Source organism: Rhinichthys klamathensis, unplaced genomic scaffold, assembly GCF_029890125.1.
Source record: "Rhinichthys klamathensis goyatoka isolate OS25496 unplaced genomic scaffold, OSU_Roscu_1.1 h1tg000221l_1, whole genome shotgun sequence".
In the NCBI taxonomy this organism is placed as follows: domain Eukaryota; kingdom Metazoa; phylum Chordata; class Actinopteri; order Cypriniformes; family Leuciscidae; genus Rhinichthys; species Rhinichthys klamathensis.
The window spans coordinates 1,053,937-1,079,899 of NW_026606745.1; the positions used below are offsets into that span (position 1 = coordinate 1,053,937).

The 25,963-nt window shown below is 37.8% G+C and overlaps 1 protein-coding gene across 2 annotated transcripts in view; it reads right to left on the reverse strand.

The window, feature by feature from the left end:
- Nucleotides 1-25,963, reverse strand: part of brf1b (BRF1 RNA polymerase III transcription initiation factor subunit b) — a 69,930-nt gene that overhangs the window by 10,967 nt on the left and 33,000 nt on the right. For both annotated transcript variants that reach the window (XM_056264432.1, XM_056264433.1), the window contains exons 8-16: nucleotides 25,714-25,807; nucleotides 25,255-25,381; nucleotides 24,459-24,498; nucleotides 24,002-24,097; nucleotides 23,549-23,836; nucleotides 10,421-10,485; nucleotides 9,900-9,981; nucleotides 9,448-9,500; nucleotides 8,505-8,776 (exon numbers count right to left, since the gene is read on the reverse strand). In XM_056264432.1, coding sequence (XP_056120407.1) covers nucleotides 8,505-8,776; nucleotides 9,448-9,500; nucleotides 9,900-9,981; nucleotides 10,421-10,485; nucleotides 23,549-23,836; nucleotides 24,002-24,097; nucleotides 24,459-24,498; nucleotides 25,255-25,381; nucleotides 25,714-25,807 — 1,117 coding nt within the window. The remainder of the gene's footprint in view (nucleotides 1-8,504; nucleotides 8,777-9,447; nucleotides 9,501-9,899; nucleotides 9,982-10,420; nucleotides 10,486-23,548; nucleotides 23,837-24,001; nucleotides 24,098-24,458; nucleotides 24,499-25,254; nucleotides 25,382-25,713; nucleotides 25,808-25,963) is intronic.

Consider the following 25,963-nt stretch of genomic DNA (forward strand, 5'->3'; position numbering starts at 1 on the left):
ATTGGAAACCATAAATAAATAGCCTACAGTAACTATTTTATTCAATCAATATGATTATTATTAATAAAACAAATTGAACTATTTATTGAACATGTGTCTATAATCATGCCACAGAACATGCCTTACTGCAATGCACAGTATCTCATGGCTTATTTGATAAAAGCTTTGTTACTAAATTTAAACGGTCGTTTCCTCATCCTGCAGCTGCAGATTAAACATGCATGGAATTCTAGAAACAAAGTATGCATGAGTATTTGAGTACCAAAGATAACAATCTATTCACATTTGGGTTACATATAGCTAACACGTTGAAGGCTGTAGGGTGGAAATCAAACACTTCCACTATTACTGATGTGTTCTTATGGGCTTTGTAGCTAGGCAACACATTTAAACGGCTCTTAGTGTGATCTCATTTAACAAAAAAAAACTAAAAAAAAAAAAAAAAACTGGCCCAGCCATTTCAGAGGGAGCACTTTTGCTCCACTGGGCCCATATGCCAGTCTGTCAATAATGCATGTCGATGAAATCTGACAGGGGAGGGAAGTAATATTTCTGTTGAGCCAATATCATACAGCAGCTGGCTTTGTGTAAATAAATCTAAGGGGGGAGAGGGGTGTAATGGGTGGAGGCTCTCCACCAGCTTTGGGTGCCACTATGCAGCTGTAATCCCCACTCTCCAGCTGGGGGTATCAGCGGTTAAGTTGTAAGGGTAGTCGGAGAGCAGATTTTTGGGGCAGGTCTAAAAACACAAAATGCTATTCATAAATAATTCAAAATTAATTAGCTATTTATTAATGCTCCTGAAAATGGAATGGGACTAAAATACAAATGCAGCAACAAATAAAATATTCTGATTCACAAAAAAGGCTATAATGAACCAATTCTTTTAATGAGTTGATCTAAAGCTGCAGTCACATTAGCGAAATTTCAGAGTGATTAAAAGGTCCATTGTCTGTTGTCAATAGGACAGTGTATGAAGCACAGCTCACACAAAAGTCACTTTCAAACCAAGCAGCTTTCTGTTGGTCAGTGCGACAAATTTACATAACCAACTTAAAAAAAATGTTATCTGCATGGGGAACTTGTTCGCCCCTCACGCAAAACTCCCAAATCTGTGGTGAATGTGACAGGCTCAGGCCTGAATCAGACTCACTCAGGTAGAATGAAAGAAGCAAATCTCTATAAGGTGATTCTGTACTTTGTCAACTAACAGTCAGGATCTGGCTCCTAAATGTTTCATGAGAGCCAATTACCCCCTCGTCATTAAACAAAACACCACATTATGCATTATTCAAAACGAAATCTTAAGCTTAAAAAAAAGCTCCTAGCTGAAACACAAGAAACAAAACAAAAATAAAACATCAGGCAATGGTTTCAAACCAGTGCCTAAACTACTGTACAGCTCCAATGATCTATACTAGTCAAACCCACTATTACTTCAGTGACCCTCATTCATCATCAAAGTGGTTGCACAGCTAGAAAAATATTCAATAATAACCATCAAATATCACTGGACTCATAAAACAGTGGGGAGCTCACGCAGAGTCTGAGGGATGAACCGAGAAAAGGGGTTAAAAGCAGCAACACGTTCCAAAAAAGCTTCCCTAACAAATACTCACAGAGCATCCTTTTCCTGAAGGACAAAGCTATTACACATTCAGCTCCTTCTTTCAGATCTAGCATGATGGAGGAGATATAGAGGGAAGACATGCAATCTGACCCTGGAGGAGGCAACAATTAGGGCCCAGTGGTTTCCACACCTCGTGGTGACAAGGCATCTTATCACACTTCCTGCAGGCCACCGAGGAAGGCCCCCAGCCGTCCGACCCGGGGAAAAGGCTTCGAGAGAAAGAGAGATCCATAGAGGAGAAGAAAGGTGTGATTATCCTCTTTGTATCTCACCCTCCAGCGGTCCAGTACAACAGAGGGAAGGTGGGATTTGTCCCTGATTTCACTATTGTGACTTTGATCAGTATTATGTATGATTTCACCAATACAGCCACGCCATTATTTAATAATATTACAAATGTTATTGTATTTTTTCAATCAAATAAAAGTAGTCTTTGCGAGCATTTCCTATAAAACCTTTTGAATGGAAGTGTGTGCATACATATACGTGTGCTATATATATATTAGTGCTGTCAATTGATTAAAAAATTAGCTAATTGTATATTTTTCTGTAATTAATCGGGATTAATTTCACCTAACAAATAAAGTTTTTAATATATTTTTATATTGTAATACTTTCACATTGAATCTCCAAAATAATGTAAAACAACATAAAGACAGTATATTTTAACAATTTGTAATGGCATCTTTCTACGAAGCACTATGAATGACTGATACCAGTACCAGTACAAGGATTTTTTTAAAATCAATTTTACCCATTAATTATGGCCATTCAACATTATAGTATAACTGAAAGCTACCATTTTTAACATTTAATAGGCTAAAAAAATTGAACAACTTTTCATTTAAGTGAATTTAAAACAATTTTCACAGAAACCCATTGTAATAAATGTCACATTTAGAAGTGCCTGTCATGTTTTGAGTTTGTAACCGTTTTGTTTACATACTGTATGTATTAAAGCCTTCTGAGTCTGTTCCTTGTCTTGCGTTATTCTCCTGGTTATTATTTTGATTCTTGGATTAGAGATTTATCTCCTTTGTAGAACGCTTCATTACAGCCACCGACCGTAACATTGCCTTTAATATCAGGGCTCAACGATAAGGCTTTTTTCCATTTGCCCAGTCAGACTGTTTGATTTCTACCCACCTTGCTAAAATGCACAAAGTGAGTGATTTTCTCTCTTTTGTTCTTTGATTAACATTAATGACACAGACAGCAGCAGGTTTATTAGGGCGCTGTCACTTCAAGACCTGACGCACACGACGGTGGATCTGACACGCATCCTATTTTCTTACAACTCTTTACATTTATTTAACGCTTTTTAATTAATTTGAGACTCTGCTTACGAGGATACTCACCAATAACAGGCATTTTGGCATAATCTTGTGTGTCTTTGTCCGTTCAAGCGTGAAAGAGTACTCAATGCGGCGCTGGCTTGTCTGAAGCGGCATTCTGTGCGTGTGTTTTTTCACAAAGAGCTGCTTCAGAGACAGTGCGCCAGTACAGATTTTAGTTCTTTTTTGCATCTTATCACGCTTGAATGGTTTAATAGCACTTGAATGAATGGTAGATGCTGCGTTGATTGCATTAAATATTTTTAACCCGTTAAACTGAAAAAATGTATTGCATGCGTTAACACGTTAATTTTCGACAGTCCTAATATATACATCATACATACATGCACATATATATATATATATATATATATATATATATATTGAACATACACTCCAAAATGATACTATACAATACACTAAAGCTATCCTCTTTACTGTCTCAAACACTTATTCACAGTCACCAACCATGGCGTTCTTGATCATTCCCTACCACCAAACAAAACAGTGTGTGGGAGTGAGAACGCCTTGAACTGATCACACATGAAGAATTTGACATGCCGCAAAGCCTCCATGAGGCAAGTAGCAATTTTCTTTCATCATAGGGACTGCTGCTTAGGAACAGCTTTCGTCCAAAACCTGTAGCGCTTTGTGTACAACAAAGCGATCAAAACCTTGCAGTGGCAAAGAAAGTGCACAGGTGGATCTATCACCTGCAATCATAATAACATCTGTACATGCAAACCTGCTCCATGCCACCAGAAGAGAGAAAAAGTTTCCATTAACGGCTTAAAGTCAGTCAGGGAAGATGAGTGGGAGAAGACTCCTGCTGATACAGCTTGAGAAGTGTGCAGTGACTGAGTCAACCTCCCTCTGTGACTCTAGTGCAGATGGAAAAGAAGGGTAAGAGAGCACGCAAAGCTTTCAAGATGGCCTCTCAGCATCACCAACAGAACCCTGGCCTTGTAACATCTGCTGAGGTGAGACTCGGTGGGGAGGCCTATAGAGCACAACAGCCAAGTTTTGGAAGTAAAAATCTCATTAATTTTCTCCATATTTTAACAGTAACCCTTCGAAACATGAGATCCGAGATTGGTAAGTGATGATACGCTATCATTCAACAGTTTGGGGCAAGTACGAAGTAAGTAAGAAATTAATACTTTTATTTAACAAGGATGAATTAAACTGATCAAAAGTGACAGTAAAGATCGACATTTAGAATGTTACAAAACATTTTAATTTCAAAATAAATGGTGTTCGGTGTAACTTTCTATTCATCAAAGAATCCTGAAAAAAATGTCTCCACAACTGTTTTCAACTGTTTCTTGAACACGAAATCTGCATATTAGAATGATTTCAGAAGGATCATGTGACACTGAAGACTGGAGTAATGATGCTGAAAATTCAGCTTTGCCATCACAGGAATAAATTACATTTTTAAAATATATTATTTTTGTAATAATTGTAACATTTCACAATACTGTTTTAACTGTATTTTGATCAAATAAATGCAGCTTTTGGTGAGTCAAAAAATCAAAATTAAAAAAATCTTATCAACCCCAAACGTTTAAACAGTAGTGTACTCCTGTAGACGTCAAGAGTCTGTGAGAAATCAAAATATATATTTTAAATACTTTGAATAATATTTTAAATTCTCTGTGAAGAAATACACTATCCACAATCCTGAAATGGCAGCGCCTTGAATCCACCAATCAGAGAAGTCGGTGTTGTCAAAGAAATGAGAGCCACACCCATAGTTGCAAATGACAGCCAAATCAGTCCAACAAACAAAAATTAAATATTTATATATACCTGACTATTTATACTATTTATTTCTACTTCAAATATATTTAATTGTATATGTTTTATAAAAAATACCAAATCAATAGTATTGCATCATTCACAATGCTTCATGGGCGGTAGTTCTTTGACACATGAAAGATATTAATTAAACAGTCTTGTGCATTTAAGCTTTCTCTGATTTTCAAATATTTTTTGCTTCAGGGCTGGGCAGTTTTGTTGATAGCTTTTTTTGGTTGAAATCCCTATAAAGACAATGAATGTGAAAATACTTATAGACCCAAGAATGCTAAAAAAACGTGTGGTGTCATTGGTGTCTGTGGATTTCGTTCCATCATTATTGTGATTTCATTATAGCCACTCTAAAATCCAGAGTTATTTCTAATGACCTCACAAGATTAAATGAAACAATCCAGCTGCTTTGTCTCGACCAAACCTGATTCCCATCAGCAGGATGTGGCTCCCTTACTCCCACCACCAGACATCCTCTGGACTAACAGATCTCAATCCTAGAACCCATCATGCTGAGAGACCCAGCCTAAAACCTTTTCACTGAGCTTAGAGGTCGAGAACCAGGCACAAGATGATCCTAAGAGGTCCTTCCTACCGTCATATCTCACTTAGGCCTAAAGTACAACCACAAGAGATTTTCTGTGACAAAAGTCTTCCGAGAACTTTGCTATACCGCTAGACGGTTCCATGCTGTCCTGGGTCAACGTGACCACGCTAGAAACACACAAAATGACTCATTCTGCTGATCTAGTTGCTAGGAGGTTGTGAAAGGTTTTTGGCGACAAGGAGCTCCATTGAGACGGACCGAACGACACACTCCACAGTCGGTTGCCTTGGTTTCCTGCCCTGAAGAATGCAAAATGACGGGTTCAAACAATATGGACATTGAGAGCCCACTGTAATAATGAGCGAAAAGCCATACTGCTGGAAGTGGACTAATGTTAGGGTGGAAACAATGACATTTTAGTGTGGGAAACTGAGCCGGGTCAAACAGAAAGGGAGGATCTGCGAAACACATCAGGGCACACAGGCTCACTGGCTATTTCCGGATGCGCCAGGCAAAATAAATGAGAGGTGCTGTGAGCTTTACTCAGTGTAGGCCTGGTAGAAAGCATATCTCAGGAACAACTCTAACTCATTCCATCTGACCTTAACCTAACATTTACAAATCAATCTCCACTCACATTGTCATGGAGCTAAAAAACCAGACTGGATCTGGTACAGAGCAGAAATACATATACTTCTTCACCGCCAAGTCCCCAGGGTCGATGCTGCTCCTCAAATCTTCAGTCTGATTTGAAAGCGGTAGCTGTTACTGTAAAACGAGGATCAGAAACAGGATCAGGCAGCACGCTGGAGCTGGGAGGTGAAGCGTTCTGTCGTGCTGTCACTTTTTCTGAGGTACGCCGAGAAAGGAGGCATAGACAGGTCATCCCTGTGCATCGAGATCAGATTTACACTTCAAAAAGCAAATCCCGGCAGTTTTAAGAACGATAATCCTTTACTAAAAGACAAGGGTAGAAAAGGAAGGGGGTTTGAAGAGGTCAAAAAACGAGGAAAGACATTAAAGAAAAGGAACTGGATGCCAATTATCTTCTTATCTTTCAGGAGGAGAGCTTCTCCGTTGCTGTTAGTTTGGAGGTCGTGGGGAGGTTCAATCTGGCAGCTGGTGTTTGAGGCTGGAAAAGGGGGATGGAAGTCTGATTCTACCTGGTTAGCGGAGCGTCTAGAAGGAGTCTGGGAGCTGCTAAAGGCAGTGAAAAAGAGTAACAGCAGCATCTTTATGCAGGCAAATAGAACTGTGTCAGTCTATTCAGGCCCCAAAAATAACTTGTATACCAGTTCATATACCAAAATATATTTGAAGAAATGTGCTTTGATCAGCTGGAGTGAGAGTTCCTTGGCAGAGAGTAATGCATGCATTGTGAATGCTGAGCAATTTTAGACATTTATTTCTGCATACTTCAGTCAATCCAGAAAAGAAAAGGGGCTACTCGCTCTTTTGAACCATTTGTTTCTAAAAGTACTGCGTGAAATATCTTAGACAGTTGCTACTTGCAAGTTGTGGCAACAGAACTAAAAAAGTCTTTGTCCTCACAGAGCAGCTCATTACAAATGTTCCCATGATTCAACAAGAGTGGGAAAAAGCTTTCTCAACTGGAGCTGGAACTAAATTCAAGTTTATCATCCAATTTGTTCCACAGTGTCATCAGACTATGATGATTTAATATTTTTACACTAGCCTCTGCTGGTTCGTCCAGCTGATGGGGTGAACAAGACTTCAAGCAAGGTAAGTTAACTTACATTATGCCTTGCAACAATTGGGGGTTTTCATGAATAAATCTTTGTATTAAATTAACAAATAAAGCAAATAAAAAAAGCTTTATATGGCTTACAAATGTAAGTACCCTATGGTCTTAAACACAGAATTCCTTAATATTAAAAAAGGAAAAATTTTACTCAATAAAAAGTGATAAAAATAGAAAAGTACATTATTAAAAAAAATTGAGTTTAAAAAAATGCTGTTCTGTTGAACGTTCTAATCATCAAAGAATCCTGAAAAACCATCAACAGTTATTTAAAAAATATTAAGCACAACTGTTTTCAACATTACTAATAATAAGAAATGTTTCATGAGCACCAACTCAACATATTGGACATGTGACACTGAAGACTGGAGTAATGATGCTGAAAAATCAGCTTTGTCATCACAGGAATAAATTAATATAGAATAAAATTCTATTAAAATAGAAAAGTTTTTTTTTTATTGTAATAATATTTAACAATATTGTTGTTTTTACAGTATTCATCATCAAATAAATGTGGCCTTGGTAAGCATAAGAGACCGAACCTTTTAAAGGTAGTTTAACAAAAATAATAATAATGTTTAAAAATATACTACATTCCCACCATACAAAGCAAATGATAACACTAGCACTCTAGCCTGCTATGTTTTTATATCTTCAGGATATCCATTATATTTATATTTTAAAAATATCAACTGTAATAAAACTAATGTGAGAGTTGCATAGTTTGTTTCAAACACATTCATGAATATAAGATTCAAAAGAAAGGGGACAGTAAATTGCCTTTTCGAAGCTTCAGAATATGAGGTCTCCGACAGTGTTCGTATGTCTGATTCATCATCATCTCACCATTCAGTATGAAATTAGTAATTATCATTAACGAAATGGACTGGAGGAAAGGCATCACACAATGAGAAATTATCTTTCAATGCCAAAGTGTAGAAGTCATGATCTTGCGCTCCGTCTGTCGTATATTCATTACTTCTCTCACAGGGACGTTTGGAGCCCTGGAGGACTATTAATTGGAGAAGGGGCAGGCTCCCAGCATGCACTACAGGGTGCCAGGTGATGGCAGACAGACAGTCCTGGCACTAAATTGATGACAAGCTTTCTCCTGGTGGAAATGACTGTGAAGGTCAGCCAAAGGAGCAAAGCAAAGACAAAATGTTGGAGGCCGACAAGAAGAAAAATGTAGTCCTCCAAGGGCAAGGGAACTGCCTTTTTTATCATGTCCTTTGTCTGAGGAACAAAAGAGGCTCTTTACCACTTGGAGTGGGTCCCTGTTACTACATAAAGACAGACTTAGTGGTTTCTGGGAATGAAAAAGTAGAAAAGGTTGCAAAGCACAGTGTGAGCCAACAGTAACCAAGTTAAAAACAACAACAACAACAACAACAGATTCCCTATTCATTAAATTCTCACCTCTTGCCCATGAGGCTTGCGGGTTTAGCGAGCCCGAGATTGCTCTTGTTTGGCTGCTTCTTGCGGCGGGTCAACTTCTTGCGTCCAGAGCCACCGGCGGGCACGTCCTCGACTTGCTGGGTGGTGTTGCTCCCACTGCCCTTGCTGTTGAGGTCCCACAAAACATCATAATTGATCTTACTGGAGATCTTTTTCTGCTCCAGCATCTTCTCTATGGCCTCTCCCGCAGTGCTGGCCAGGATCGGTTCTCGCTTCTTGGACGGCTTCTTTGGCTACACAAATTGAGATAAAAGTTGTTTACAGTGAAAAACAAACATTGGGGTCAGTGCTTAGATGGCTCTGCTTCATAGCGAAGAGTCCTTTGACTCGCTAAAACAGTTTCTGAAGGCTAAAGCATGCTGTTAATTTATTAAGTGAGGATTTTTATTTGGAGGGGGGGGGGGGGCATCTGGGTATCATTTAAACAGTGCATTTTCTCTATTGGGGCTTGATATAATGATGTCAGACTAACAGCTGTCAACAAGAAGGTGACAGAACCCCATTAGTAGCCTGGAAAAGCAATCAAGCTCATCTGATCTGGTCACCGCTGACCATGTTCCTCGTCTACCAAAGTATAACAAGTCTCTTCACACTCAGCAAGTGGACGACTGTATCTGAAATTGCTATCAGGCTCAAGGCACCTCATTAGAGGTGCAGAGCAGGGCTGACTAATCCAAGCTCAACTGGGAGTCACAGTGCAGATGTCAGAGCAGACAGGTTAAGGAGAGGCGGCACTGAAAGCCTGGGGTGAAACCAGAGGAGCAATCGAAGTTCAAATGGAAAGTATGCGGTCTCCTAGGATCCCTAGCAGCTGAGTGTATAAAGACCTCGGAATGGGAGAGAAGCCCATGTCGACATAAGTAAGAGCCAGACACACACACACACACACTCATGACTTACTCACCTTCTCCTTATAGGTCCCTTGTTCCTTCTCTTTAGCTATTCTTTCTTCTTTTTCTGAAAAAATAAAACCAAATGTGAGCACAATGGCTTTATCAAATGGAGCGTTTTAGAGTAGACACAAAAAGCAATACAAAATAAAGGGCTTTAAAAACTCAACAATCTTTTGAGCAGATTAACTTCAGAAGGTCAATCTTTTAGTTATCACAGGTGTTTTTCATTGACGTATTTTTTTAATATCGAGCCATATCTCACAAGGTTCAGTCGTGGGATGAAATTGAAGTAGTTCACTGTGCCAATTGAGTATTTAAAAAACAAAATCCTTCCTTTCACAGATTATTTTTTTTTTATCTCTGTGGCTGAGCAGTTCCCTAGTTAGACACATGCCTCTGACGTCAAATCGGGTTGTGTTAATAAATGCACAGGCACTAAGCTCTTCTTCTCCTTTTTGCTTACCTTTCTGTTCCCTCAAATACTCCTCATTTTGCTTCATCCACAGCTCTGTCTTTGCCTCCACCTCTATCTCGTTCAGAATGTACTGGAGAAGAGATAACAGAAGTAACGTTAGGAGGTGATAATTTGTGAATCTGGGATGCAAGACATCAGACATTTTTGAACTTCTTCTGAAATTTAGCAGGGTCATGTGAAGTTTAAAGCTCCATCCTCAGAGAACAACACAGTAATGTATTATACTGGAAATACTTTTTTCTCTTAATTAGTATTTTTGTCTTGTTTTTCAGTAAGAAAATGATATATATATATATACACAATTATTTTATTGATTTTTGACATAAATCTAACAAAATTTAGTGAGATTATTATCGTACAGTTTTGCTTCCCAGGTAAATTTATCTTCTTGTAAAGAGGTTTTTAATGTTTTTTACCAGAAAACAAGACAAAAATACTGATTAGGAACTTGATTTTTGCAAGATAAAGCGAATACACAAGTTAAATCCATAAACCCATTAATAACATACCTTTTCAATTTCATCTTCATCAATCCCATCTAGATTAAGTTCCCCATTGCCTGATTTATCTTCCACTATAGAAATACAAAGATACATGCATTAATAAAATGAGAAAAACATGATGAAAAGGAGTCTGATGCACATGACAGTGTTTACCACCAGACAGCATGCACGATATTCAGGTGAGTTTCTATTTCAAAATAAAACTGAAGAAAATCATCCAGCTTGACTGCAGTCCACAGCTGTCAGAGATGGTATGCTATACAGGAAGTACTTTGGTGGTATCCACTGAATAATGCACGCACTGCCAGCTCTTTGTTGTGTAATTGCCATTAATAGGCTTAGCAGTGGATTTTGTATGTTCCTTAAATACTTTCCAAATTGTCTTGAAATCCACAGTGTCAAATTTATTAATCCCTAAATTGAAATCTCATACTGAGGCAAATATGAACAGAAATGTTACTGTATGCTAAAACAATGCCCTCACGTACACATAAATGTGTGTTATAAAACACCACCTGAATACAACTAGCATGTGTCAGTAGGAAAAAATAAATATGAATGAGATCAGGGGAAGAAGAGTGAGCCGTAAATATACATGATGAAAGAAAACAATCACAATATAAAGCAACATCTTTGCCTGTAAATGGGAATCAAATGGGTAGTAAAAACACGTTAACTTTGGGAATGCAATAATCAATAGCGTTTACTCATGATGAATCAAGTATTAACTATCTAAATAACACAAAAGAAGCACTCTGATTCTGATAACTAAAATGTGTCACAATCAAAGGAGTCTGTCTTGATTGTAAAATTAAAACTTCAAAGTCCATTTATGTGTTTAAGAAGTATGTTAAATTATCAATGTTGTAGAAATGTAATACTGCGGAGTAGCAGATCAACTTTATTGATGTAATTTTGTGTTTTGATGTCTTAGGAAAAGAGACGGTTGCATGAGACAGCTCAAATGAACTGGAACTGTAAATGATTTTGTGTTGATAGGGGGCAGACATTATAAGTTTTTACTTCTTTCTGCTCCTTTTCATTCATGTTAAATGCTGTCGTTGTATTTGTTTTAAATGAAAAAATAAATAAATTACCATTTGTATTCAGTTTTGTGTGATCTATCCATGTTAACCTTTACTTAGATTTAAACACCTAAGCAAGGATTAAACTAAAGCAAAGAGTGAAACATGCTAAACTTTCTCTGTGACTTATTTTTACATAACAAAAATGCATTTTCCAAGTGTGAAGAGCTGCAAAGGCCTGGGAAAAGTGTGATTGGATTGGTGGAGCCTCAGTGGATCAGGACCAGATGTTCATTAATTGAACATAGAGAGATCTGAACGCCGTCTTTACTGTGGCCATCCAACTCACATTCACACGCTCTGACGTTCTCACAGCAAGACTGGCCAGGGAGAACAGATTTAAATATCTGAACAGAGACAAACGAAAATGGGTCACAATCTGCCCTCATCTCAGATTCGTACACTTGCATGTGTGAGGTTTAAGATCACACATCACACAACTTCAAAGGCTGTAGTCTCCAGTATTGGAGATACAAAAAAAGCGATTCCAACTCCATTTTGACTCAAACACTAATATATAAAAAATATTTTTTATTCAATACATTATTATACATTTAACATTACTTTAACAGTAAAATGTTACTAAAATAAAATATTATTATAAAACGAAAACAAATACTAAATGTACATAGAATAAATATATTAAAATATACCAAATTTTCCAGATAATTTAAAAAAATATTCTTTAGTATAATGACATAAATGCATGTTGTCTTTATAATATTTATAATTATATTCTCAAATTGGTCTTTATACATAACAAATATGCAGCTGCCTTTATGTTTTAATTTAAAGACCCCAGGTTTAATTTAGTTAAATGGTTGACATGCTTCATGAATAACAAGACATCCAGTTTAATAGCACATTTGAGGGTAAATCCATCCTCCCCTTGAACATTGACGTTTGTTACCAACCGTAATGCAAAGATGCATGTCAAAGTATGTGCTTCAAATGTGTTGATCAAGAAAATGTGTGTGTATATAGTTGCGTGAGGTATGATTTTTTCCTAACTCACAATGCATGTCACATGGTGTCAGTCAAAAGCCGGTCTCTCATTTGGATTGTTTGTAGTTGTTCTTACTGCCTTCTCCACACCATCTATTACATCTTCTAACTATCTCCTACTGCCTGCTCCTCTAACACCTGCTTTTCAAGGGGGAGGTGAATTTTAAATCTTTAGCAGGACTGTAATTGAATCCAGGTACCTCGTCCATAAGACGGAGATAGGATACTTGCTCAGGCATGGGCCAACATGGGCACACTGGTCTATGAGGGAATTGAGCTTGTTTGCAGGCAGCTTGCTAGGGCTGTCACATATCAAACCCAGTGGAGCAAATCACAGCGTTTCACCAGAGCGATTGCACAGCCGGCTTGGATAGAAGGGAGAAAGAAAAACAACATGGCACGATCAGGTTTCTGCTCTTTAGAAGGTTGGCGTGTGGCTGATTGGGGTTGGTTAGATGATGGTAGCCTCTCACAAGGTGCTCTGGTTTCGTAAGGGGTTGAAAAACGTGAAAGAAGTCACCCAAAGGTCACATAGGCTAAGCTATGCAACCAGCAGGAAACGGTTTACAACCAAGTACTAACTTCTCTAGGCTTAAAGTGTGGCCAGTCGGCCACATTAGCGAAATTTCAGTAAAAAAAGGTCCATTGTCAATAGCGTAGAGATGTATGAAGTACTGTTCAGCGAATTCACATAACCATTTTGAACATGAATAAAACTAGGAAAATAGGAAAAATAGGAACTTTTTTGCTTGAAACTAGAAAGAAAAGCTGAAAACCGAAGCTGAAGAGTGTTAAAAGAATAGATCAAAACAGCAAAAACAAAATCTGTTATTATTTACTCACCCTTATGTCTATCCAAATTAGTTTTATTTTTTCTAATTAATTCAAAATGAGAAAATTGTAATAATTTAAACTCCCTGTTTTCTATTAAATAGATATGAACTGGCACAACACTGTGACTTGTGGATTAAAAAAAACGTTATTCACTCACTCTCAAAACAAATACCGGTATTACACGATGGTGTTTGTTCATAAGACACATGAGATACAATGATTTGAAATTATTGACATCCAACCTGTGGCACCATATTTGATTTGAAAGCTTCAGAAGACTTGGAACTTCTCGATTTTTGAGATTTGTCATTTTTTGAGCACACAAAAAAGATCTGTGAAGATTCTTTAAAATTCTCCCCTGATTTCCACAGGGAAAATAACTGGGTTAGCAACAACATGAAGGTAAGAAAATAATTGCCGACTATTATTTTTTGTGCGCAAATGCTTCTAGGTTGTACGTCACACGCATCACACACATGACCAGCGTCGGCCAATAGTGAGTCTACGTGTGACATACAACACAGAAGCGCTGCGCTGTTCCACTACGTGAAATCTCGAGGCCCACAGAGAAGGAAATGAATAGTTGATAAAAGTTGTTATTTTTGTTTGTTTTTTGCGCACAAAAAGTATTCTCGTCGCTTGATAAACTTAAAGGATTAGTTCACTTTTAAAAAAACTTTTGCTGATAATTTACTCACCCCCATGTCATCCAAGATGTCCATGTCTTTCTTTCTTCAGTCGAAAAGAAATTAAGGTTTTTGATGAAAACATTCCAGGATTTTTCTCCATATAATGCACTTTGGTGGGGCACCAAACTGTCCAAGGTCCAAAAGACAGTTTCAGTGCAACCTGCAAACTGTTCAAATGGCTTTAAACGACACCAGACGATGAATAAGGGTCTTATCAAGCGAAACGATCGCTCATTTAAAAAAGAAATGACAAAGTTTAAGTTTTATAAGCTCAAATGCTCGCCTTGCTTTGTTCTGTGTGACTCTCCTGTTCGAACTCGTTCATCAAAATGAACGAATCTTTTTTCGAGTCAATTTGTTCATTTCGTTCGTTAAATGAACCAAATGACTCGAAAAAAGATTTGTTCATTTTGATGAACGAGTTCGAACAGGAGAGTCACGAACGTGCATCACAGAACAGAGCAAGGCGAGCATTTGACATTATTAAACTTAAACTTTGTTATTTATTTTTTAAATGAGCGATCGTTTCGCTTGATAAGACCCTTATTCATCGTCTGGAATCGTTTAAAGCCCTTTGAACAGTTTACAGTTTGCACTGAAACTGTCTTTTGGACCTTGAACCGTTTGGTGCCCAGCAAAGTGCATTATATGGAGAAAAATCCTGGAATGTTTTCATCAAAAACCTTAATTTCTTTTCGACTGAAGAAAGAAAGACATGGACATCTTGGATGACATGGGGGTGAGTAAATTATCAGCAAAAGTTTTTTTTAAAGTGAACTAATCCTTTAAGATTGAGCCACTGTAGTCACTCGGACTATTTTAAAGATGTCTTTAACTTTTCTGGGCCGGCAAGTTTCGATCCCTTAAGAAGCCTATGGAGGAGTGAGCCAGCTCTCAGATTTAATCAAAAATATCTTAATTTGTGTTCCGAAGATGAACGAAAGTCTTACGGGGTTGGAACAACATGAGGGACAGTAATTACTGACAGAATTGTCATTTTTGGGTGAACTAACCCTTTAACTATTGGCTTCTTCAAAAACAAATGAAGAATTCAAAACAAGATGAAATGGACATAATACAATATGCTCCAACATATTTCAATGAGAAATTAGCCTCTAATCCGAACATGCACTTGACTTGACTGAACCTAATCCAGATTACATAATGAATCATTATGCAAATAAACAGATCTGCTTGATGCTCTGCTTTGAAATGCCACAGAGAAAAGCCCATTTTGAGCCTGAAAAAATGAATGTTTGTAGATATTTATTTCACAAGCCATTATATTTTAAACTACAACTTCATTTAATCAAATCAATTTCTCCATCAACTGGTGTTATACTTTGAAAATGATTTATTAGATTTCTCATAATGTCAACAAGAGAAGTCCCTGTTCTGAGGATCCACTGAGATTTACTCTAGCTTCTTTTGCTGAATGCTTGAAAGAGAATCGAAAGAGCTTGCAGTTTGAGAGTGTTTCACGCTCATACAAACAAAAAGGAGGACAAGGTAGAAAAAAAAAAACCTCTTGCAATATGGCACGATAACCTCTAAGGGCCTTTTCCAACCTCACCACCTGCTCCCACTGTCTGTGCTGTGGGCAAACAGGCCAAGGAGTGAAGAATTTATATGTGTGTGTGTATTCTTGTCTTCGGGTCAGCTACAGTAGGCAGCTACGCTATCTTTCAGATCAGACTAGCTCTCTGCCTTAACACATTGACATTCGGCACATGCAGTTAACTATAAATGTGGATAGACTACAAAAGAGCCTTTTGCTCTCCGCTATCCCTCAACATGTTTTGATCACGTCAAACACATCCGCTTGAAAGGTTAAACGCTGTATTTGCCTGCAGAAGCTGTGCTTTCCCATGCGTCATTCAGTGAACGTCCTCCTAGACACAGAGTCTCCCGTTTCTCTCTCGTTCCCCGAGCCACTGGCCAATCACTCTGAATCAAGCACAGCTGTCTGACTGCACGCAGGCCATTAGATCGATACTTTACACATGCGAGCAGCAACGGCATTAACAGCAGAGAGAGGGAGGGACAGCGCTCAGAGCGCACTGGACCAGGAGGCAGCATCACCATAGCCGAAGCTCAGTGCATAACAGTAAATGCAATGCAGCAATGCAGTATGGGAGGAGTTGCAAGCAGGTGTAATCAATCAGTGTCCCTGCTGCAGGAAACTCATGACATGCCCCCCTCAATACATACAGGAGGAAAATTTCACTTTTTTATCCCTGGAATAGGAGCTTAAACCTGAAAGATTTAGGGTCCGTTCACACAGGATGTGTTCTTGCATCCGTCTGTGGCGTTTTTAATTGTTTTTCAATGTAACGTACACTATATGGACATTTTTTAAATGTATTTTAGATTTTAGGATGCATGTCAGTTTTTTCAGCGACTCAGCATGAGTGCTGCATTTTTAAGATGCTGTGTTGAGTTAAATGAAGATCAAATTCATCACAACATTAAAGTATAATGCACAGTATGAAAAAAGTATATTCATTTTGAGATTTGTTAAATATTACATATAACAGTTATTCAATTATTAGGGCCCTATTTTAACGATCTAAATGCATGGTCTAAAGTGCACTTAGGAGTGTCCGAATCCACTTTTGCTAGTTTAACGATGGGAAAAATGGCTGGTGTGCCCAGCGCATGGTCTAAAAGGGTATTCCCTATTCTCTTAATGAGTAATGGGTGTGTTTTGGGCGTAACATGCAAAAAAACAATCAGAGTCTCATCTCTCATTCCCTTTAAAAGCCAGTTGCGCTCGCGCCATGGCGGATTGCTATTCACATGATGGAATTTGCAAGCGGAAAGACTGAACGCTTCTCCAGAGAGGAAACGGATCTGCTCGTGCGCGAGGTTAAAGCGCGCAAACAGACCATCGACCGGGACAAGCCGGATTCCACTATATCTTTATGTACACAATATTAACCTTTTATTTTTAATATTTGGCATGTTTGCGTGCTGCTGTGTGTCCCTGTGTGTGTAATAAGCAGAGTGTACGCACGTTGTGGACCCGCCTATAGGCACACATAACTAACGCGCTAAATAACTAAATAAATACTGCGCCTTTGTCTTTAGACCAGGTTTCAGTTGGTCAATGGAGCAGTCTATTTCAGTTGCCTCAAAATAGCAACGCGTCAACAATGCGCCTGAACACACCTCGTTTTCAGACCATGGACACACTCCAAATGGGCGCAAATGCATTTGCTATTTAAACAACGTGGTGCCGGACGTGAAAATGATAACTGCATTGGGCTGAAACTAGCAAAACACACTTGCGTCGCGCAGCGCTTGGTGCTGCATTGTGCCGGGTGTATGATAGGGCCCTAAGTGTTTCTAAAGATTAACTTTTGGAAAGTGTTAGATGGCAAAGCAGTGTTACTTCAGTATTATTTATATTAATATTTTGAATTAGCTGGTAATCAGGTTGTGTTTTAATTTTACTATTTTTTAGTAATTTTGTTATGCTTGGGTGATTTAAAAAAAAAAATTATTTAGCTTTAATCTATTTTTAATCGGTTATATAGTCATTTTAGCACTTCAACTTAAAATTATTTCAGTTAGTTGTCAAGGCAACATTTCCATTTTTTCTCATTTTCTACATTTTTCTACATTCTTTTCATCTGATATTTATATATGATCTAAGCTGTATTTAAAAATTTTTTTTTTTATAGATGTAGTTAACAATTACAACACCGTGACAAAGGTAAACTAAATGTTAAATAGTGGAAATGTGCATGAAAAAATAAACCAATATCGACAGGACGAAAAAAGAAAATACTGGCTGATAACCGCTACGGTACCGATATATTGTGCATCCAAGCAAATCCTGTGTGAACGGACCATTATAAGTCCACAAGGGGCTGAGTTTTTTTTTACTTACATAGAGAAGAAAAGAAATGGGGGATGGGATTAGAAAATGTCAAAAACTGGATACAAACTGTTTCACCCACATGCGAAACACAGGTCAATATGAGAGCATGTGTGCTACTGTAACTGCTCGGCTCCACGGCTCCAAAATAATAACAGTACTCACAGATGATTCAGAGTCATTTAGAAAAATGTATAAAAAACACATGCTGTCTATGCAGAGGAAATTGAGATTCTTTTGAAGCCTGAGCGTCCAACTTTCTCAGTAAAGCTGTGACTCTGGTACTGAGATTCTCAATGCTGTAAGCTGCTCATCACACTAGAGCAAAAAAAATATATATATATATATATATCTTGGTTTCAAAGAGATCCAAGAAAGGGAGCGTCCCAGGAAGCTTTGTAAGAACAGGCTGGTCTCTTTTTTGAGGAAAGTTCCTCTCTCCTCTCAGTTGTGGACATGTTGGCTAACACATGGCATTTAAAATGGCAAAGTTCAAACAAGGTTCATAAAAACCACAGCAAGCCCAAGGGAAAAACCTTCCCATATTTTCATCTTTTCATTCTCTCTCTCTCTCTCTCTCTCTCTCTCTCTCTCTCTCTCTCACTAACTCACTCACTCTCACACACACACACACACTCAATCTGAAATGCATTACCCAAGATCTGTATGGAGTTGGAATATATTGAATAGGGAAAAACAAAAATTGATAATGGACTCCCAAACCCCTTTATCATCATCAGATAAAATTCATATTTCACTGCACTATTTCACTTTCTACTCTGGAAAATATATATTGATTAAATAAGCAGGACTCCGGATGCTTTTTGAGGGAGATTTCTGGGCTAAAACTGGTGAGCCGGTGGGAAGTGAACCTGCGTGAAACAGATGCTATTGATGAAAAGAAGGCTGTGGAATTGGCCAATCACTTTCTTCACTGCAGTGAAAATGAGATAGTGAAAGAGAGAGAGAGAGAGAGAGAGAGAGAGAGAGAGAGAGAGAGAGAGAGAGAGAGAGAGAGAGAGAGAGAGAGAGAGAGAGAGAGAGAGAGAGAGAGAGAGAGAGAGAGAGAGAGAGAGAGAGAGAGAGAGAATCTCATGTGTCCCTAGAGAACTGAAGAGACAGTCAGTCTGAAAGAGTGAGACACTCCAGTACCGACAGCCTGTCAGAGTGAGAGAGGCATCTGCCAGACCTCACACATTCACAGACACACACACACACACACACACACACACACACACATTCTTGGTCACTCGCTTTCTACCTCTCTCTGTCTGCCTCATGCATTCCCTATTTAAAGAACAGAATTTATGTAGACCTGCACACTGCAGCAGTTTAAAAAAATGCAGCTTTTTGCACTTTTTTTGCCTGAATTTTGGTCCCTGCTACACTGGAATATGAAATAAAATATAAGAATAAAATAAAAATAATTTTAAGGACCAATTCTAATGTACATACAGTAGCTGTGTAAAATATACACTTTTATATGCATATTTTATTGTATGTTTCTGTTCTGATGAAGCCTAAATTCTGTAGTCATTTATTTATTGTGCTTTGTTAAGGGTCAGTTTTAGTTCAACATTCTGGTTTTTCATTGTAATGGAAAAACCCAAATAAATGCAATGCTTTAAAAAAAGCTCTCTCAATTTCTTGCTCATTGTACCCTTTTCTTTATCTTTCACCACAAACACACAAACAAATATACACAAGCCAACACTCAGAGTGACCAACAGTGCATCTTTGGCCTTCATAGTCTGCTGTGTGTATGGTTGTGAGCAGTGATTCCCCATAAAGCCGTCTTTATAAGCGACTCTAAGAGGCTTTCACTCTTGCAGCATCATCACCTTCTCCTGCAAAAGGACAATGATGACGAGGGAAATGTATCAGCAAGCGGCCATAGCAGAAATAGTCCACGGAAAGCTGCCCAGACAGCAGATCACAGTCTGGACTGCTTTAAAATAAAGCGACTCTGCTCCGATCTCCAACACTGGCCTGAGGAGACATATGCTGTGTTCAGATAAACCACTGCTGCTAGTCACTTAGACAGGCTACAGGGAACACCTAGGTCGAGGAGTCGGCAGGGGTCAGGGTCAAAGGTTAAAAGGGAATGGCCCGAGTTCAGCAAGCGAGCAGGTGCTGAGGTCAGAGATGTGTTGCTGGGACAGACTTGTGATATTCTGTTGAATCCTGTGACACTTTATTTTCAGTTCGCCTTTCAGTAATCTAAAGCTCTTGGTACATAATCTGTTGCAGACATACACATCAATCAATGAGTCCTGACTGACCAGATGATTTCACAATGGGTCTAACTCAATGTTATCAAATGGATCAATACTGCTTAACCGCATATGTGCTGGTTATTAGTAATATGATAATTATAACTACAAAGTTAAAGGGTTAGTTCACCCAAAAATGAAAATTCTGTCGGTAATGACTCACCCTCATGTTGTTCCAACCCCGTAAGACTTTCGTTCATCTTCGGAACACAAATTAAGATATTTTTTAATAAAATCTGAGAGCTGGATCTCTCCTCCATCTTAAGGGATCTAAACTGGCCGGCCCAAAAGTTATAAAAGACATCGTTAAAATAGTAATAATAGAGTGACTACAGTGGCTCAACCTTAAGTTTATCAAGCGACGAGAATACTTTTTGTGCGCAAAAAAACAAACAAAAATAACGACTTTATTCAACTAATCATTTCCTTCTCTGTACGGCCGTGATATTTCACGTAGTGATATTGCGCAAAGCTTCTAGGTTGCACGTCACACGTAGGCTCACTATTGGCCGACGCTGGTCATGTGTGTGATGCGTGACGTACAACCTAGAAGTTTTGCGTAGTTTCACTACGTGACATATCACGGCCCACAGAGAAGGAAATGATTAGTTGAATAAAGTCGTTATTTTTGTTTGTTTTTTGTGCACAATAAGTATTCTCGTCACTTGATAAACTTAAGATTGAGCCACTGTAGTCACTCGGACTATTTCAACGATGTCTTTCATAACGTTTGGGCTGGCCAGTTTCGATCCCTTAAGAAGCCTATGGAGATAGCTCTCAGATTTAATCAAAAATATCTTAATTTGTGTTCCGAAGATGAACGAAAGTCTTACGGGGTTGGAACAACATGAGGGTGAGTAATTACTGACAGAATTTTCATTTTTGGGTGAACTATCCCTTTAAGCATGAATACTTTTATTCAGCAAGGACACATTAAACTGAAGTGACAGTAAAGACTTTTAAAATGTTACAAAGATTTCTAGTTCAAATAAATGCTGTTCTTTTCTACTCATCAAAGAATCCTGAAAAAATGTATCAGGGTTTCAAAAATATTAAGCAGCAAAACTGTTTTAAGATTAATAATAAGAAATGTTTCTTGAGCACCAAATCAGCATATTAAAATGATCTCTGAAGGATCGAAGTGACACTGAAGACTGGAGTAATGACTGCTGAATATTTGCCAGCACAGGAATACATTTAATTAAAAAAAGTATTAAAATAGAAAACTATATATAATAATAATAATATTTCACAAAATTATGCCTTGATGAGCATGAGAGACTTACCGACCCCAAACTTTTAAACAGTAGTGTTTGTATAGTTTATGTTTAACTGTATCCACTCATTTTTATACTGCTGATCGACATTCGAACAACAAATACAGTTATCTGTGTAAACAAAACAAGACAGCATCTAATAACCTCGGAGTAAAGCCCCATACGTTTCCCATCTCTGAAATCATATGCTTTCAATAAACTGAAATAAGATCAGCATAAAAACACTATAATGAGAAAGTACATCTGTGGCTTTTCCTCTGCTGTACAGCATGACGCAGACAGATTGGAGCAGCTCTTATTAAATGTCTTAAAAGGATTTCAAAAAGCTCAAAGTGATTATGTCTGGCAGACCCTCCATCGGAGAGCTGACTTTCACAATAGCAAAGGGTTAAAGCTTTCCTAAAGATTAAACATTCACCACACTTCCTACGGGCATCCATCATTTAACAAAGAAAACCAGTGGCTTTGAAGAACAAAATTCTGCTTGATATACTCAGAAAAATATTTAGTTTTAATAAATAAATAAATGGACCATGAGAGTTTGGGCCCATATAAAAATGCGACAAAATATTGTTAATAATATAATATAATATTACTATATAATTGTATCTCAAACAATTCAATTCTTGCTTTTTTGTGACAATTTTTCTTCTTCCCTTTTGTGACATATACACTGTAAAAAATTGCATTTTTGCATTTTTCCATCTTAAAAATATATCTAAATTACGTCATATGCTCTCAATGACAAATGCGGAACAGTTAGTTCATGCGTTCATGACATCAAGGCTAGATTTATGTAATGCTCTACTGGGTGGTTGCCCTGCATGCTTAATAAACAAACTACAGCTGGTCTAAAACGCAGCAGCTCGAGTTCTTACTACAACCAGAAAGAATGACCATATTAGCTTGGTTCAATTTCAACAATTTCTGTTACTTTAATTTCCTATTATCACTGTAAAGCCGCTTTGAACAATCTACATTGTTAAAAGCGCTATATAAATGAAGATGACTTGACTTGACTATTATTAGCATTATTTCAGCATAAAGATTTACCAATATCTTATTTCTAACTAATAATTGTTTGTAGATGGATATCAGCAGCTGCTGAAATTTAACTTTAAAAGATGTGACATCATCTTGCAACACTATATTTTTTTCTTCCATCACCAAATGATGCACAGACATCAATACTCGACATACAAAACACAACAATGGTGACACTCAACAAATAATATTAATAAAAAAGATACAGAACATTACAAAATAAACAAAAAAACACAAACCGCTAAAAGTGAACCAAAAATAAGTTCAGCAGCACAGATAAAACCAACAAGAATCAAGAAACTCCACAGCATAATCTACAGTATTCATGCCACACTGCATGTTGGGTAGCTTCATAGTACATATGCACTGTAGAAATACAGTATGATATTGTATATTTCACAAGAAATTTCCAAGAGTGCAGTTAGACACAAGAGAAGTCCTACTGTGGAATTACTGTGAAAGAAATGCAATTATTAACCTAAAAGTTTTAACAGTGTACGAGTGATACAGCTTCTCAAATGAGACAAAAAAAAGTAACAAAAAACTAAATAAAATTCCATTGGGTATTAACTGGATCATAGATGGAATCTATGCAATCGTTTCATGTGAGTGATAGGTTGCTGGAAGGGAGCGACTGAATCTTGTCTGGCTATTGGACTACCTTATTGCCCAGTTTAATTTTCCAGTTGTTTGTGACAGGTATTCATTTGGACTATTTCCCAGATTTTTTCATTACCTTTTAAGATTTTAATAATTTCATAATTTTAAAAACTTTTCCAGGGCCTAGACATAAGTTTTATAGTACCTTAGGATTCCTTGTAGTACTTATACTGTATAAAAAGTACTACAAGGCTTCAACTGTTACTTTTATCTGCACATTGAACACACTCTATCACAAATAAAGGCAATATCTCCAGAAAAGCAGGAACTTTCTGCAGTACAAGGCCACATTTTATCATATAAAACACCAAGGACAAACACAGTATGCTGCAATGAGCACCCTGTTTGGCCAAATAACTTGTGCTGAGAAAGTGGGACACTCACTGTTTCTAGTCTCCTCTGCGATGCATTCCCGAATGGAGTCTGTTAGACCAAGGCTGGCTGCACTGGGCAAAGGGCCGAAGAGGGCTGTCAGGGGCATACGTGTGGACTGACTAGAGATCGGTACCGTATCCTTACTCGCCTCCTGATCCTCCATCCCTTCCTGGTCCCCCCGCTCTAGCACCTGACTGATGAAATCCTGGTTGAGATGTTGGGCTGCTGCCTCCATTTCCTCATCCTCTGGATCTTCGTCCCCAGTCACCCCAGAGGCCAAAGACACACAGTCATCATCTGAAAGGGTGTTAGAGAATAATATAAAATGAAAACTGGTGTATCTGCACGTGCATCAGCATAACACCACACAATAATCTCTATTAAGAACAAATCATCAGCAAATTGTACTCAGATGAGCCTAGGTGTACTAAATAAACATGCACAGCAGTTGATTTCATCTACCTTCTCTTGAGTAGGAGGCATAAATCCCTCTCAATTTGGTTCTGCTGCTCCCTGCCAGCTGTGTCTCAATCTCATCGCGGTATGAGTTGATCTCACCTGCAGACAACGTACACACATGTACACATGAGCCTGACGTCTCTGATTGACAGTTACATTTTTCTGTCTCACAGATATTAAGTATGCAACATAGATTCCTTGGTAGAGTGTATTCAATGTTCAGAATACATATGCTAATGCCACGTATTACACATAGTCCAAACATATTTAGACAGTTCATTAAAACAGCTGCTGTCGGTAAGGTGGGCGCTCCAAACCACAGGGGCATTTTCTATTCATAATCATAGAAAAAATCTTGAAATGCTTAGTGTAGCCGAGATAACCCACCACAGATAGCATTCAGATGCCTTGCTGAGTCAATAGAGAGAATCAATATCTTATTTCAGGAGGACAGACTAACCTTGATATTCCTCAAGTTTCTTGGACAACTCGTGCTCCAGCTGAAACAATGAGATTTCAATTAAGAGAACCATTTATCCAGAGTCTCATGGCTGAATATTATATTCATAGCTTCATATCAGGTCACAAACACACACACACACACATACATAGACTATTATTTAAAAGTTTGAGGTCAGTAAGATTTTTGTTTATATATATTTTTTAAAGATTTATAAAAGTTCTTTAAATTATGCTCACCAAGGCTGCATTTACTTTGTCAAAAATACAGTAAAATAGTAATATTATTAAACATTATTATGAATTAAAATAGCTGTTTTCGATTTAAATAAATGTAATTTATTTTTGTGATGGCAAAGTCAAATTTTCAGCACCATTGCTCCAGTCCCATGGTCACATGATCCTTTGGAATCATTCTAATAGGCTGATTTGGTGCTCAAGAAACATTTCTTCTTATTATCAATGTTGAAAACAGTTGTGCTGATTAATATTTGTAAGGAATTTTGTTTTTCTTTTAGGATTATATTAGAAAGTGCAAAAGAAGAGCATTTATTTGAAATAGAAATCTTTGTAACATTATAAAAGTCTTTACTGTCATTTCAATTTAACGTGTCTTTGATGAATAAAACTATACGTTTTTATAAAAATTCTAACTTAACCCAAACTTTTGAATGTTAGTGCAACTTTGTAGTTATCATATTATTGATCATTGATCAACTTAATGCATTTTTTTTCTAAATAAAAGTATTCATTTACTTTTCAACCTTTCAACAGTAGTGTATGTCCCATATGAGTACCTGCTGCATCTTGAGTTTTTTCTTTCCAGCAACAAAAGATGGAGGATCACATTCTTGTTCAAGGTCCACTCGCATGAACTCATCAATGGTCAGGGCACTGGTGGGGGTCTCCTCAAACTCTGTAAGCCTGGGCATCAGTGCAGAAGAAACGTTTGTGGAAATGTTACAGTACAGGCATCAGGGGTACACAACCTATCAAATGAGTTTTAACTTGGGATGCACCGGTATTAAAATTCTAGGCGATACCAATAAGTCGTTAACTACTGTATATTATATTATACCACAGGGCTGCTATCTGCTTGTGTTCTGATTGATTTTTCTGATTACTTTTCTTGTGACAAAGAATATGTGGGGTATTAAAATTAGATTATGTATCGAACAGTCGGGTTACTACTAGTTTTGTGTGACAACAACATACCATTTCCCTAAGAATCTGCTCAGATCAGCCATGACATTCACCTTTTTCTCAGCGTGGCCTCGCACACCTTGACGACAGATATCACCTCCTTCACTGTCCGACGGAATTCATGCATACGAGCTGCCACGAGCAGAGCTGGGGGAACAAGGGAGAGAAAATGAGAATAAATGTTTTGTCCCCCAAACAGTATTGTTCCCAATTTGTATGTCATTTCACCACCATGCAAATATACAATGTATGTGCCATACAAAAGTGTTGAGAGTGCATTTTCTCTAGTAATGGAGCATATGT